Raw genomic sequence first — 16,933 nt, forward strand, 5'->3', positions numbered from 1 at the left:
AATATTTTATAAAAAAGAAACAGCAATGGGTTAAAATGTAATTGAATGGCTTTGTCGGGTAGGAGGATAATTTCCTAGTACTTGAAAGGGAGTTTTGCTCACTTCCCTTCTCGCTGCTTGGAAGAAGGAAATCTGTTCAGATTCCGCCACAGGCTTCGTTTTTTAATGAATTTATCAGAATCTATGAAAGCCTGCCAGAATGGGGACAAACACCAAATCAATCCACGAGAAGAGCAACTCCCAAAGGTGTATTCTGTTCATTTTTAGACCAGGCAGACTTGGCATCTCTCCTGGTTGTGGTCCGTAGCATAACTATAAAGCCATTCATCTTCCCAATTACAGTGTGCGTGCGAGACCCCCGTTTCACTGTTTATTTATTTATTTTTCATTTAAAAAGTAATAATGGGAGGCAATAAGTCATGGCTGCGTAGGATGTCCATTTTTCTAATCTAGAAAACAGGGCTAAAAGATTTCAAGCCAGGCCACATAAGGATGATACTTTTCTCCTTTTCACTTTCTTACTAGTCTGCTGAATGACTTCACTTTCTGCTAAACTGTATAATCCTGAATGTTTTGACACAAGTGTACTTTCTTTCCTGGAAGAGGGGAATCCGTGTGATCGCATGTGTGTTCATTTTAGCAACGAGTGAGGGAATGGCTGGATACGCCAGAAAGCGATCTTCAAGGAAATGGAATTCCTTCAAGACGACGTACTGCTTTCTCTCAGCTCCCGTGCGTGCGACAGAAACCGCATGCCTTGATTTATAACTGGACAGAAAACAAGCTTTCCAGTTAGCTGCATTAAAGGACACATTCTAAAACTACAGGGAAGTGAAATACTATTCAAATGTGATATATTTTCTGGGACAGTACTGTGGTTGTTGTTTTTTTTTAAATAATTTTCAGGAATTGAAAGTAATGGACCTCTCAACTAACTAGCATTTTTTCTAAGGTTGTTTTTTTTGTTACACACACGATAGTATTTCAAGCATTTTAATGAATACCACATGACTAACAAGGAACACAGACGTTCTGATCATCTTTGCAAAATATGTACGCATATTGTGCCCCCCCTCCTCAATGTCAGTCGCTAACATGAACCATATGCCCGATATTACATGGGACTAGTCAATCATGACATAAGTAAAATGGCACTTCCGGCATAAACAAAATAGTTTTTCTTGGAGCTCTTGGGAGACTTTAGTCAGTCAGTTTCCATCGATGTGACGTTTGACTTGTTCTGCAGGAAACGCATCATTGTATAATTTGTACGCTGTCTGTCTGAGTGTAAATGTTTTCTCGTCCTGCTAATTTACACACTGTACTGTGGAAACACACCTATGGACGGGGGATCTAATTGATGGCTGGCGTGTGTTGGATTTACGGTAGTCTGACCAATCGGTCTCTCCGCTCTATAATGGCCAAAGCCCGACTGTGAGACTGAAGCCTGTCGCCCGTGAAGTCTGAAAAACACTTCTACTGTCTTGCCCAGCCATGTAGGAATGAGCGACACAGTGTCTTAGCGCCCTGCCCTGCCTCCTGAAGACCCATCCGTTTAGATCTCGCCTGTAGACCATTGCCATTCCGTCTCATGCCTTTTAATACTGATGTTGTGACCCTTGTGTAACAGTGTGTAAATGTATAACATTTTGTGTTTTAAACTGTGTGTCTCCTTGAATGAAGGCGTCTGCTACATAAGAATACGTTATTTCAACACATATAACAGCTTATTATAACAACCTGCTCAATAACCCAGTCATATTGATGTGGCTTATTCACTTACCATTGGCACATTTTCACTGAGTTCCAGGGTCAGGATGTGAACTTCCGTGCCGTTGGCATCAGTAAAGTTGCCCCAGCATCCCGTCGCCTCTCCAATCACGGTGATCCAGGAGTCAGAGTTGTGTTCCTTAGGCTGGCAGGCGGTCAGGGCTTCTGTGGACGTTTGAAAGGGAACGGTTAGTTTTGCTATGTCAGCCGGCTACGCAGTTTGCAAGGACGTTGACGCTTGTGTAAGGGCAACCAGCGCTTGTGTTGTATAGCTATCAGTTAGCCTTGTGCTTTCTGTGAGAAGATATTCTGTGTTCAGTCATTCGTCTACTGAACCCAGCGACACCCACGTGGCAACATGGCTCATCCTACAATTTCACTTTGTCATCACTTTCAATGGGATGCTGTTCACACTGCTACAAGGTGGGATCCAAGATCTGGAATAAACTGGAGCCATTTGGCAAACTGTTTCATGTGGCATAAAAATGATTACATTTTCCACCCAGAGAGGTGCTGTACATGCTTAAATTAAATATATTAATTTTATGTGTTACAGCTTCCAGGCATTGTACAGAGGATTCATCTGTGACTTATCTTCAAAGAGTGGAGTCTTTTTGGTCAATTGAAGCAAACTGAGGCACGTTAAACAGTGACTATAAATGGGGTGCATGATTGTTTACGTTTTTAATTTATCATGTATTTTTTACCCCAACAAATGTCAAATATCTCTCTCTCTCTCTCTCTCTCTCTATATATATATATATATATATATATATATATATATATATATAGAGAGAGAGAGAGAGAGAGAGAGAGAGAGAGAGAGAGATATTTGACATTTGCATGACTGGATTCTTTGCCATTTTGTTTCCTCGATATTCTGTGTACTCGACCGTATATATATATATATAGAGAGAGAGAGAGAGACTAGATACAGAGAGATAGATATATACATATATATATATACCAGATTTCGCATATGAAAGAAAAAAAAATGAATAAACCTCTGCTTTCAGATACCATTTATAATTCTGTAATATTTCCAAAGCATTAAACATTTAATGTTGTGTGAAATTGTGCCATCCTTTTATTTTTTCTGACCCTGGATTTTGAGATATCCATTCCAAAACCGAAGTCTGGTTTGGCAGGTTTGGCAAAATTTTTCATCTTGAAATTACATGCAAATGACTCGCCTCCCTCTCGGGGGTCCGCCTGGTTGGTGTGAGGCGAGGAAACAAAATGGCAAAGAATCCAGTTGAGTTTCTACATGAGCGCACAATACATCATTTTTAGGGCATTGTTTTGGTAAAAATAAAATTGGTAAGAGCTCATAAAAAAAACAATGTCCCTCGTTATTTTAGTCACTAAAAGCTAAAATAAAACACCCCGTGCTTCCTTTAGCTGGCAGATAAAGCTGTGTAACTCGACTGTTTCTGCAAAGTCATGGCACACGTTTGTTTTGTCTGAGGTTATGTATCGAAAGACGGTGCCACCCCCCCACTCCCGACTTCACTGATATTCTTCTGTTTCTAGTGCTTTTGAAATCTCAAAATTTAATCGCTAAAATTGTCAGGTTGCATTTTTAATGCTAATAGTACATTTCGACTATACTAATGAATTGATATATATAGTATTTTTACTCTGTTCAGAACAGCTTTGTTAGAATATATTAATAGTCATAAAAATTATCTACTTTAACTTACACTGTCTGTGATATTTTTGCTTGTAGTATTTTCATATTGAATACATCCATACTTATTCTTGAATACATATATAGCATCTGAACTGCATTCAGTGCCCAGATTTGTTTAATTATAAGGACACTACCTTTTTATTTTTTACGATTTTACTTGTTAGAATGATCAAAAACAGAAAATGACCAAATTCCCCAACCGACACTACATTTTATTTATTTAGTTAGTTTAATTTTATGATATGCATTTAGTTTTGGTGGGGGGGCAGTGGCAGTGATTTGAGTGAAGGAATTACTCTGCAGTGTTTCACAATATCATCTAGCACCCTGATCGATTTTTAGCCGTTAAAAATGGATCAGGTGATCTCCACCCCTCACAACTACAACCACAATCCACAAAAAGCAGCAATCCACAAAGCGTGATAGTAAATACAATGCCATTAAAATGAACGCAATATGTGCATCAGACCATTTTCCTCTGGTCTCTCCCTGTCAGGAGGCGTGAGTGGCAGGGAGGGTTTGTCGAGCGTTTGTGTGTGTGTTGGGAAGGTGTGGGGTAGCGGGGGGGCAGCTGGGTGTTTAAGTCCATTGTCAAAGGCCACAGGGAATTGGTCGAATTTTTTCTGCGGATGGCTGCCAAGATCTTTAAATCGCTCCCTGGTCGGATCCGCAGTCTGCCGAAAGCGCTCTCTGGGCCCTCGGGGAGTTTCCTGTTGGCGGTCAATAAATATTCCCTGAGAAGTAAACAGTGTCTTTCCTCGGGAAATGAGGGTCAGGTGTCACTTCCTACAGAGTCCCGGGCTCAGCTGCTCCCTCCCCGCTTGCCCGAGTGTGTCGGGAGATAGAGCGCCCGACTCCACGTTATCTGCGCCGGTGGCGTCGCTGGCATTTAGGCATCGGCGAGGCCCAAGCCGTCCCGACTGGATGTGCGATTAAACCCTGCGATGACTCAACGGCCTGGCCTTGGAAAGCGGGCCAAGCTCAGCTGCCCATGCAGTGAACAGTCCTAGTGGCTGATTGTCAATGGTGCTGAATGACGTCTATTTAAATAATGTAAGAATTTTTGGATTGATCACCATAACGAGGCTTAGGAACTGTCTATGAAGCTCCAGCGTTTCCTTCCGTGAGATTACGATCCATTCATGTGTCGGGAAGAGGGCCTGAAACGAATCTCTTCACTGAAGGGGAATGCCATTGTTGCGATTTATTTATTTTCTGATTCACGCTTGGGAGTTTTCTGTTACTATTTGATGCAAACAGAAGATCAAGCATGACTGAGTCAGATGACGGCTGTCTTTTCAAGAAGGGGAACAAGCTGTATAACTCCTGATTACCCAATAGTCTTTTTCTCCAAATGCCTCTATGAAGAACAACTGCTTCCCAACCTCTCTTCAGCCCTGAGTTTTCTTGTCCTCGTGTTTAACTTCACACATCCGTTAACAAACAGGGCAAAACAAGTTAAGACCCTGATACATCTTTGGTAAATAGGACAAACTTCCAAAACATTACAATTGAGCCTTTTCTAGTAGCAACGTTGTACTGCCTGTCGTCAGTTTTGAACAAAATTATTTTTATTTCTTGCAGCTTTTTTTACAGTTGGAGAATAAGTCACTTTGCTGACGAAAGTGGTGTGGAATTCCTCGAAATCGCCTGCATGTACCTCTAAGATACAGCTCATTGGCACTCAATGAAGAGTTAACACAATACGATGGAAATATACGGCCATGGCAGATAAGCTGGGTGGTCGAGCATTGTTTGCATCAGTGCCTGACCACAAACGGGAAACAGGGATATCTGACAGCATCTCCATCAAAACCACAATAAAAATACTGCTCGGGCTGCAGGCGAACTTTGTGAAAAATATTAATCCAAAGTGTGAGCCTGACTGGGTTCCCTCGCACAATACAGGTTTTCAACTGTTTCACACAGTGTGAAAAGAAGAAAAAGCACCTGTGTGTGATCAACATAGTGTCCAGTTTTAAAGGTGGGAATGAAAACCAGCTGGAAGCTAGAATGACTGAGAAGCTTCCCGGACCTGAACATATTACTATGACTACCCACATGCAATTATCTGATTGTCTTTCAAATGAAAACAGATGAAGAAGCGTTTTTATTAATACTTAAATCACAGAACAGAAATATCTTTCACATCAGTCAACAAGTTCAGTCAGAAAGCTGAACGCTGGACTAACGTCAATGTCATATATTTCACCAGGGAGTCCAGCACAACATTAAGATCAGACTGTTTTTTTTTTTCTTGTTGTATGCTTGTTTCCTGTTGTTCAAGGCTTTGTCTTTCTCACTTTGGGAAAGTACACAAGAAACTGCACAGTGCTGGAGTGATGAGGTAAACACTCATTCATGTTGATATGCAGGAGCAGAGATTAGAGGACCGAATGATTATATTATTATATTTCTTTTTTCTTTGGGCTTTTTAGAATGTATTTTGGAGTCGGAGGTTCAGGAAGCTCGCTCCCGGCGTGACAGGCCGAGCTGGGAAACGCCGGCGCAGTGCTGCTCGGGAGAGCGGGGCCTGCGCTACGGGCCTGTCTGCCAGGACAGCTACCCTGCCTCCGCTGCAACTTCCTGTCTCCAAGGGCAACAGGAAATGCCCTGTTTAGACGGCATGCCGATGACGGCCGACTCTGGCAGGCCCTGGCGTGACAAGAGGCGCATAAACAAGCCGCGTCGCCGACCCGGGAAATCTCGGCTCCCGACAAAGAAGAGAATTAAAAAAACGTGAGGAGTGGTTTATTATTGGCTCTTTTATTAACAGCCACTTAAAGCCTTCCAGGAACAAAAAAAAAACACATGCTCTTCACCTGCTGTTTCAAAAACCGGACCTGTTTGTGTTTTTGTGTCCTTCAGCCAGATTGCACATGAAAAGACACAACGGCCGAATCCTTTGTGAAAGGTTCCTGATAGGAGCCTCCCTGCACTCAGCACTGCTGCCTTCTCTACCTTAGAAATACAGCTAAACATGGGAAAACAGCATCATAGAAGACCAGGATCCAGTACAGGGTGGTGATGAAAATAACAGACAGTTACAGACAGACAGGTCCAGAGCATGTTTTAATCTTGAATGATGGGTCTGTGATCTCATGCCAAACTCATGTCAAAGGTTCAGCCAGGGTTCAATACTCACATCGTGGAAAGAGAAGATCCTCGTCGTTTGCTTGGTGATGAAAAATTCATACACATTTGCACTTATAGCAACTGTCCAAAGCTTGTATTTGTAGTTTTAGTGTCAAGTCCATTATTTATCGACTCAGGGGATGGACGAATCATGTGGATAAATCCCAGTTGACCATTGCATTGCAAACAGAAGTCCAGCCTCTGTATAAAAACATGGTCCAGGTGGACTGGGCTCATGCCAGCTGGGATTAATCTAGATTGCGCAGCGTAGTGCATGTTTAAGCAAAAATAGAAATGTCAGTTGATAGTCTACGTCAAGGAATTGCGAATATGGCAATAAAAACACATTCACACCGATGTGTACATTGATCTCAGAGCGATGGAGAGCGAGAGAGTGGCAAGGCACGGTGACACAGTGAAATATGTGGCCGCTGCCTTGCGCCGATTATGAAGTCAGCGGCTGGGCGGCACGGTGGCTTTTAGGAAATGCCGGCTAGTCTGCTGAGTGATTTCATGTTAAATGAGCTGTGAATGCTGTAGGATTCCCTTTATCTATTTTTATCTGCTCCCCTTCAATTTTCTTTTCCATGAGAGCGGCTCTGTTTACACAGGAGCTTTCCACACAGATATGGGTCTGGGGGCCAGAAGAGATATGTTCTGCATGATTCCCGCAGACATACAGAAGATGGCGGGAGCAATCTCACACAATCACAGCACCACGAGCACAATCAATTCACTCAAGACCCGAGAGCCCGATCTCACAGGGTGTTATTGAGGCTCAGGACTGCTGTGACTGTTCTCCCACTGATTCCCTCTATATTACAGTGTCTGGAAAGTGTTTCAACTGCTTCTCAGCTCGCCGAAGTTTATCCTAACTGGATACAGGTGTGCAAAAACATCTGGAAAAGACCGACCACAGCTCATGTTTCTAATGCAGTCTTAAAGTGATGACACACGCAATCGTGTCTAGTTACTGAAACCCCTGGCGCTGTTCAGATCTCCCCTGAAACACACGGCCACATCAGGTTATAGCCCTTCTCCATTTCTCTTTTGAAATCCAAGTGCATTGATATGAGTTAACAAGACAATTACAGAAGCTAATTTCTACTGACTCTGGAGAAAGTGTCTGTGTTGCTGTGTAATTACGTGTGCAGCAGCAGTCCTGCTTTTTTTACCCATCTTAAATCAGGTCTGTTAGCTGGAACCGTTACACTTTGCTCTGGGGTAAATCAGTGCTCAACAATCTTTGAAAAGACACCTTGACACATAAGTAGGGCTTCATGAGAAACATGTCATATTCATTAATTAAAGCAAACAATTACACTCTTTTCTAAAGGAGAATATGTTTGACTACAACTATATTGTTAGCATATGTTTCAAGTATTCTTATTGGAAAAAGTCTGTATCAATGGTTAGGGGTTTTTAATCACTAAGAATACTATAGGACGTGTAAATCCAATACAGGCATAAATAAGGTAACATGATTCAGCCATTGTGTCCAAACTGAACCAATAAGGTAAGCATCTAGTCGTGAGGTTTTACAATTTATTTCCACTCATCAATATGAATCAGGACTTCATCATTTCTGACACGCGCTACGACTGCTGGGTGGGAAGGAAATTCTCAATACAGAGTCTTTGTCTACACCAGTCTTTTAGCAAATCTTCATTTAAAATAAAACATCCCCTCGACAGCTAAGTTAAAATGGCTGCATTAACTATACCCGGATAATCATTTCCTGGAAATGGTAATTGTTGTTATTGACTGCCTTTTCAGAGGCACTCCTGCAACCAAAGACCTCTGAGATAATCAAAAGACCCCAGAGTCTAATTCTGCAGGCAAAAGCACAACCAAAGATAGATAAATCTGTTGGACAGTAATTGATCAAATGAAGGACTTCCACACTTGAAACCATGTAACTTAAACCACTTGTAGTTAGAAAAGTCTGTTTTCGCTGGGTTTAGAATTCAGGGTCCCATAGCTGTTAATAAATAACAATATACAATATTGTGTATTGAATTATAAGAAGCAGCTGTTGGTCACTTCAAGGGAAGAATAACATAGTTTGCACATTAAAAATAAAATTAAAATGTTACTTATTTTATATGGCACCGTATTGACCTCTTTGTTCCTGAGCGTACATCTCTTGTTGTAGTTTTCCTCCGATCTTATGTTAGAACATGCTGTTGAGCAACAAACATCTTCAGTCTCGACTGGGGGGGGCACTATTCAGGACAATAACTTAGTTATCTTCAGTCTTTACAAAAAACATTCACTGCAAGTTAACTATGCACTGTGGACTTCTGTGTCCCGATCGGTGTCAGACCATCGCAGCAGGAGCTTCTGATACGAGACGGAGACGGAGACAGAGACAGCGAGGGGTGAAGCTGCGAAAAGTCAGTCTGACGCGCTCGGAGAGATTGAATAAACTGTTTTGCATCCAAGGTCAGGACTGGGGAGTGCGAGGGTGGGGCCTGGCCTGCCTCTGCGCTGCACACCTATTGTCCGGCCGTTTCCTCGGCCACAGACTGATTTCTGACTATCGACAGGAAGGTAAACAAGGTCTTATCAGAGCTCCACAGAGGGAGAGAGTGTCCCCTGCGCCGTCACCCAGCCGCGGCGCCTCTTCCCCAGTTAAAATCGGGATTTCAAACAAAAAGAAAAATGTTACTTAGGGAAGCCTGCAGCTATCTGTATTAATGTGATGTATTTTCAGCCGTGCAAAGCGAGTGACACGATCTTTTGGCTGATGGAGAGTCTGTGCGAGAGTCTGAAATATTCAGGTCACAAACTCCCTGATCTAAGCTGAACATTTGATCAGCAAGGGACTCTGATGCAAACTTTTCTTCATATACATATTATGGTTATTATCATCATCATCTTCATCAAAAATGAAGAATCTGCAGTTTGCGTTCGCCTGCTGAACCTACTTCAAACAAATTTGAACTAAAAGCTGTTAGTAACACTACAGATACACAGAACAAAGATTATAGTTTATCCTACCCAATGTGGGTAAGCCAATGTAATGCTGCCTGTCAAGTTAGTGTCAAGTCAGATGTATCCCCCTAGAAACACCACAGAGCTTTCGTTTTCCAAAGCCACCGCGCTTCTGGAGGCCTGGAGTCGTTCAGCCCTTTGAAGGCCCGGCACTCAGGATCACTTCCAGAGATAAGGGGCTGAACATGCCTGTCCTTATCGGAGCAGACGGCCGCTGCGGGCTCCGGCGTGATTTGGGAATATTCGACAGGGGTTTATCGGACCTGCTGCTAATGAGGCGTTGGGAGCTCACGCCACTGCGGGCGCTCAAGTCAAGCAGGCTTCACCATCGAGGCAAACATGCCAAAGAGCCAAATAGCCCGTGTCTGCCGGGTTACTGTACCGTGGAATCTGGCCAAGGCAACACAGGACTAAACGTTTGCGCTCTGACAGTTTTCCATTCTGCAACAGTGCTCTCGAGGCACCCATTCCTGTACCGTGCAAGATATAACTCACCAGATGCGGCGCTTCAGTTTGTGTCTCGGGCGCAATGAAGGAGACACTTTAATGTGTTTTCAAACAATGGACACAAATCTGTCATTGCTCGCATCCAGGGATATGTGCTTTTAAAAGTAGGGGGAGAAAAAGCAAAACTCCCGTCCACTTCCCTGTGTCGAGACGCTTCCCAGGAGAAAGATTCAAATCATCACCAGTGTAAAGTCTCTTATATGAAGCTTTAGTCCCATTTCTGTCCTAAAGTACTGAAGTTAGTTTCTGAGAATGTATCTTAGTTATGGCACCATTCTTTACAATGTAAAAAAGCAACAGAACAAAATTGGTGATTCAAAAAAGGCATGTTTTACTATTTAAAGAAAATAAAATGTTAAAAAACGGGTTAACCAAACTCTTCAGATGAACGTATCAAATTATTGAACTTAGTGGATAACCTGCACTCTACATCGCTGGTTTACCTTTTTTTAAAGAAGCAAATTCAAGATAAAACATCTTATTTCCCATCAAGCAAATAATGTGGCCAATCAAGTCATTAGGACCCTAACTGGGTAAGAAAAACCTCTGGCCCTTGAGGACTGTAGTTTGAGACCCCTGACGATAAATTAACTCATAGTCTGGCTATTACAACAACAGAAAACACACAAAAACTGTAATAATAGCGAAAACAAAACAAAACAAACACAAAACGCAGCCCAGAGAGCAGATTGTTAATTGCAGCTCAGCGATAGAGATCGGTCTCAGAGGGCGACAACAGGTCGCGTCATTAGGTCTCCCTGCCACCCAGTCTGGACAACCACTGCTGGTGCACCGCGGGGGGGTTGGCGTTGTAGAAGCTGCTTATTTAGACTCCGGACGTCAAATTTAGCAGAGAATTTATTTAATTTTTTTTCATCAAACCTTCCAAGAAGCCGACATCCCCTCCCTCCCCCCCCCCCCCCTCTCTCTCTCTCTCTCTCTCTCTCTCTCTCTCGACAAGCCAGGTCCTGTTATCTGATAGTTACATAATGCCTCCGTCCAGTCCCGTTTCCTGACGATGCAGGGCCCCCTCGTTGTTCTGTCTCTGTACCCCCCCCACCCCCGCCCTCTGTCTCGGCTAATCGCTTTTGGTAGTTTTCCTCTGGCCTGTAGGTTGCAGCTCTGGAGGGGAGGTGGTGGTTTTGGTGGTGGTGGCAACAGTTGCTTTGTGGTCTCGGCTGAGCCAGGAAGCACAGCTGACGGTCCCTGACTAACCTGACTTTGTGTCTAGAGCTCTCCGGTGCAGAAGCTCATTCCTACAAAGTCCTCCACAACTGAGTGGATATTTGCTAATAGCAACAACGGAATCAAATCCTGTTGCAAAAGACTGAGAAAAGCCCTCTTCTAACAAATGGAGCCAAGAGGCTGAGAGAAATGAAAGCAGTTTAAAATGAAAGACAATACAATAAACCATTTTGATGGCCTTACAAACTCAACAACACGTCAACAAAATGTATTTTTTGATTTGTTGATGTTGGGTTATTTTTAACATCATGATTAAAATGATCTTTCAAAGCCTGCTGCTCCAAGGCAAGGCAATGTTTCTGTAACGAGCTAAAGAGAACCAAAAATTTATACTTTTTGTTTTAATCGTTTTGGCGTTTAAACTCGCACCCCAATAGCGAATTAAAACCCCAGCACTTCATTCCGGGTTTAGGCAGGTGCAAGAAAACCATGATCGATTTTAGCTGGATTATATTTGGATTGGATTCCGTGTCTAGTCATTGAAAAGAATTGAAGGTTGTCTTCTCGTTGACTGAATCCAATGAATATGTGATACCTGTAAAATATTGAAGGACACACAGTCCGCTAAGCTAAAACGTGTAACAGTGCAGCCCCTATTGGAAATACACACACCCAAACACTTACTGGAGCTCTGTGCCCTCTTCTCCCTCTAAGAGCCCAATGGAAAAGACCAGGAATGGTAAACTTACTTGGATGCACAGTTGTGATGAGAACAGCAAGCAGGATGGCTTTCTCCATGTCTGTGGGTTGAAGCAGGAGTCTCTCTACCCGGTGTCCAGAAGTTCAGGCAATAATCGAATGGTCCCTGTCTGGTGGCAGTTTTGCTGAGGGTTTCTAAACGGGTCCGTAGGAGAGGAGTGGCCACGCAAATCCAGCCTTGATGTCTCTAAGATAGCTGGGGGAGAAGAGGGGAGGAGAAAGACAAGGGCTTTATTCCAACCCTGGGGTGATTACTAGATTGTAATGCTCAAAATGGAGAGGGAGGGGGCATACTTTTGAAGATCACTTAACAGTTTCATAAAAAAAGCACTGCACTTGTATCATCTAAATAGTTGACTCCAATTAAATCTGAAGGACAGGGACTTTCCAGGAACGGGACTCTTTATGACTAGGGCTCTCTTTTCATCTCATGATGGCCCTCTGAATACACTTTGGGGTCAGTCCCTTTCTTAACAAAACTCTCGTGACCTTCATGCCTCGATGGAGCCACGGATTGAGTTTTGCCGCCTTTGTCATTCACACACATGAGTTAACCAATCACATTCATCTCTCACCCTCACCTCCTGATCCCACTTAAGCAATCATCTCATTCTTGATCTTTGTGTGATTTAGCTGCCAGTGTGTCAGTCTTCTTGTAACACCTTTTTCTCGACCACAGATTGAATACAATGTCGTGGTCATCAGCATACTGACAACATGCAACAACTGACTAAGATGTAGAGGCAAGTAGTTTTAAGAAACATGCTGAAGACCCAAAAGCCCCATTTCTAGTAGTAGTAAAACCTCAATGGCCCTGGAGAGCTACAGAGGTCTACAGTCCAGCTGATCTCTCAATAACTTCACTAACACACTGTTTGTATTAAAACTGTTGGGGTATTCACTTTAGACAAGGATAAAAGCCTGGAGGTTAGAGAGCACTGCTCTTGAAGATCAGCTGTATACTTAGGTGGTTATGTGAATTAATTACTCTTGTTGTGTATGTAGGCTTAGTCTTGCATATCTCAAAGACCCTACAAGATATCAGTAAAATTAAAGCAATGAGTGAAACAAAATTAACCTATTTTATTTTCCTTTTTTCAGCAGATTTGTGATAGTTTGGTTTGTTTGTTTCAGCTTTTAATTTTCAATTCTGTGTTTCACAAGTGAGCATAATCAAGCTGAAGTTCATAAAACCTTGTTTGGAACGATTTAACAGCTAAAATCTTAGTTCTTCTTTTAGATTTTTTTTTTGTCACTACAGTACTAACCATACCAGTTGCTAAAAGCAGATTGAGAACTTGTGGTTTGCAAATAAAGGTTAGCTGAAGTTTCCCTCACAGTGTCCCTAAGCATGCTAGCAAGGTTGTGTTAAATTATTAAAACCCCACACAGCAACAAAAGGAAAACTATTTAAATAACTATGAATTAAGAATAAACAAAATGTTACCTAGTATACAGTGTATGATGCACTCAAGTGTAATGGTAGCACACTGTAGTCATTTTTTACAATGTTATCTTGTACAATGTTATGTGAATTTGCTGGAGATAATAAAATGCCAGTATGTATGTCAGCACTGTTAAAGTTATCTCTGCCCTGATTTGTACCATATGGGTCAATTATTTAGCTCTTAAAAAGTATAAAATACAATCAGTATGATTGCCAAAAGGGATAAGATGGAAAATATTGTTAAAGCCTGATTTATGCATTGAAACGGCCCAGAAGCTTCAAACATGATGCATTTGATATACAACTCCCTGAAAGGAGTTTAAGTAATCTGACTGAGCTTACAGATAAAGCTTTGCAACCAATCTATTTTGCCCCTTTTTAATATAATGTTGATTGTGTTTGAGGTGTCTTTAAAGCCACCTTCAATGCTATGCTTAACTGTAAATCCTTACAAACAATTACTGAACACTGCATTGTGTTGCTTATGATGATAGCTGTGTGGAACTGCAACAAATGCAACCTTTGAATAGTTTCCAGATGTACAGATGGCATATTCCTCAAAACAATAAGAGTGCATTTTGATGGATCAAGATAACCCGCTTTTGGCTGTTGTGAAATGTCCTTATTAGGATAAGTCTGCCATCTTGGTAGAATCTTTTAATGGCTTTTCTCTTGAGGAAATACTGGAAATAACCAAATTCCTTAATACAAAGTTGGAAACTGGAAACTGGAAACTGGTCGTGCTCTAGACAAAGGACAACTTGATTAACAGTATTTGGACCATTAAGAAAACAAAAATCCAACTAATAACAAGAGCAGATGCTGTGTAAAAGCAATGTACCTTCATCTCCGGCACTTTTTTGTGGTATGAAAACAAAAACATGGTCCTTAAGGCTCGGTTATTATTGAAAATACAGCGAGTTCTTCAATTATATTTCGATCCATTTACATTAAACGGTGCTTTTTGCTGTACAATCTCTGAACTCATTAAGACTCATTTCAATGCTATGTTCAATATTAGTATAATTAACCAGAAACTATTACTAGAAGATATTACACATGAATGCATAACATTGAACCTTGCAGCATAAGAAACAAAGGAGAAAATAGCCTCTAAACTCGAAAATTCACATTCCAACATTACTCATAAGAAAGTGCAGAGCTCTGCTGGTACGAACAGCTCAGTTGGCTGCATCATGGTAACGCAATGGTCAATGACTTTTGGCCGACTTCTCCAGGAAATGCGACCGCGTCGTTTTCTTTAAATAAGATTACAATAGAGGATCTGATAAGGGCTAACTATTCAGTCTATTCTTATTATACTGACTAACGTAAACACATGGCATGTTTTATTATTATAATTTCATAAGTTGTTTAAATACCAGGCAACAAGCTTCCCACAAGAAAATAATATTTGTAGAAACATCAACTTAAAATCACGGAATGCAAAATCCAATTTTAAATGAATGTCAATTACATCTATAAAGTGAACTGATTAATCTCAGTTAAAAGTCGGCTATACATTACTAATCGGCTAATACAACTCACTGATACATTAATACACTACTACTAATAATAATAATAATCACAATAATAATAGTAATAATAACAACAATAGCCTATCAATAATGCATACTACTACTACTACTACTAATAATAATAATAATAATAATAATAATATTATGCCAATTAGATCCAATACAAATGTACACAGAAATATATCATATACTCATGCCTCTGTTCATTTTTAATACCTAATAATAATAATACTAAAATTACCCATAAGATATTAAAGCCATTTGCTACTAAACAAGTAACACCTGCGCAATGAAACCACCCTAATGTAAACTAGCTGTTTATAGCCATACCGCCACAGGACACCTACCCAGACCAACAACTGATAGACGATTTACTTTCCGATGAAAAACAATCATATTTCGTAACGATAATACAATCGAAAGCATAAAAGATAACTGTAGGAACAGAAATGCGCACAACTTACTGCCTTAAAAAGAACTTCCCCGAAGTGTGTCCAAATCCGCACGAAACGGCCGCCACAGAAGTGCGAGCAGCTCTGCGTCTGACTGTCCTGCCAGCGGCGGCGCTTTGTGTCCCTCCCCCGGCGCCCCACGGGCAACACCCCCACAGCTGGGCTCGGCTCAGATTGCGGCAGGGCTTTCGTTTTTGCATTGATACATTTCATTATTACACCTTTCAGTGATCAGTCGCGTTTTTCAAGAGCGACAGTGTTTGTGTTGCGCAAACACTGTGCGTAATCGGTCAGCATGGCGCTCCATTGATTTGTTCATGTGGAAAGCCATTGCAATGTCCTTAATTTTGTGTTAGAAAAAGCAATGCGTGATGTGGAGATGTAACTAGAGTAGCCTGTATTATTTAAAGAGCCGGGATAGATGTATTATTTATTTATTGTGTTAGGGGAAAAACTAAATTTGATAATTTGACTTCCAACTTAATAAATATTTGTATAATATTAAGTAAATTGATTAAAACGTTTGAAGAAATGGTGGGTACTACTTGGGTGGTCTACAACTTAAAATTATATATTTTGATGTAAAACACCCGTCTAACAATAACAATGACCCCAATACCCCAATGGCTTCATCGCATTCTGGAAAACATTCTGAGAAATAAGATTTGTCAGTCTGTCAATCTCATTACACACAGCAAACATGGCAGGCCGTACTATCAGGCGCCTCACAGCGAACCCACACAGTGAATTCCACAGCGAATAAACCCCATCGCAGCCCTGAGCTACACATCCCACCTCTGGGGCCACGCCGAGCACCCCTGAGTATCATCAGGTAGCGCTGCCTACACTTCAGACAGGGCAACTTCAGTTATATTGACATGCACATATTTGGTGCCCACACAGCTTTTGAACCCCAGAACAGTATCAAACTAACTCAATAACACTTATATACAGATTATTATGCAGATTCCCTCACAGAACACCCCCTGGCAGGTCACACTGCCCCCCAGCTAACATTCTGTCCCTACAGGGAACTCTCTCCAGAATTAGGAGCTGTCGCTGGGCTTCACGCACCAGCCCTCTTCCGATCCTTGAGACGGACTCGGAGTAGGCAGAAAAACCCTGTGACGGTTTGTTTTTTGTACACCTTGCTGTACTTAACCTCTGGTCACACTCTTTCTTTTCACTGCTTGGCTGTTTCATGTCCCACCATCCCACTGCAGACACCGATGTAGTGTTTGCATGTTCTCATGGTAATAAAGAAAAGCAGCCATCTTTACGGTTCTCAAATGCCCCGCTTTATTGAACACAGCACAGAAATCCTTCAGCAGTTCATCACAGTACACATAGTAGTAGTTCCTCTTATCAGGCAACTCATTGCAAACACATACAATGACTTCCCTGGCCAATCAACCCTACACAACTGGGAACCCTGTATTTGAGCCCATAG

At 41.7% G+C, this 16,933-nt stretch overlaps 1 protein-coding gene across 1 annotated transcript in view; it reads right to left on the bottom strand.

The window, feature by feature from the left end:
* Positions 1-15,618, bottom strand: part of eng (endoglin) — a 42,625-nt gene extending 27,007 nt beyond the window's left edge. The window contains exons 1-3 of the mRNA XM_066712615.1: positions 15,496-15,618; positions 12,037-12,242; positions 1,784-1,935 (exon numbers count right to left, since the gene is read on the bottom strand). Coding sequence (XP_066568712.1) covers positions 1,784-1,935; positions 12,037-12,085 — 201 coding nt within the window. The 5' untranslated portion in view covers positions 12,086-12,242; positions 15,496-15,618. The remainder of the gene's footprint in view (positions 1-1,783; positions 1,936-12,036; positions 12,243-15,495) is intronic.
* Positions 15,619-16,933: the final 1,315 nt, after the last annotated feature.

The sequence above is a fragment of the Amia ocellicauda genome, chromosome 9, assembly GCF_036373705.1.
Source record: "Amia ocellicauda isolate fAmiCal2 chromosome 9, fAmiCal2.hap1, whole genome shotgun sequence".
NCBI classification, from domain to species: domain Eukaryota; kingdom Metazoa; phylum Chordata; class Actinopteri; order Amiiformes; family Amiidae; genus Amia; species Amia ocellicauda.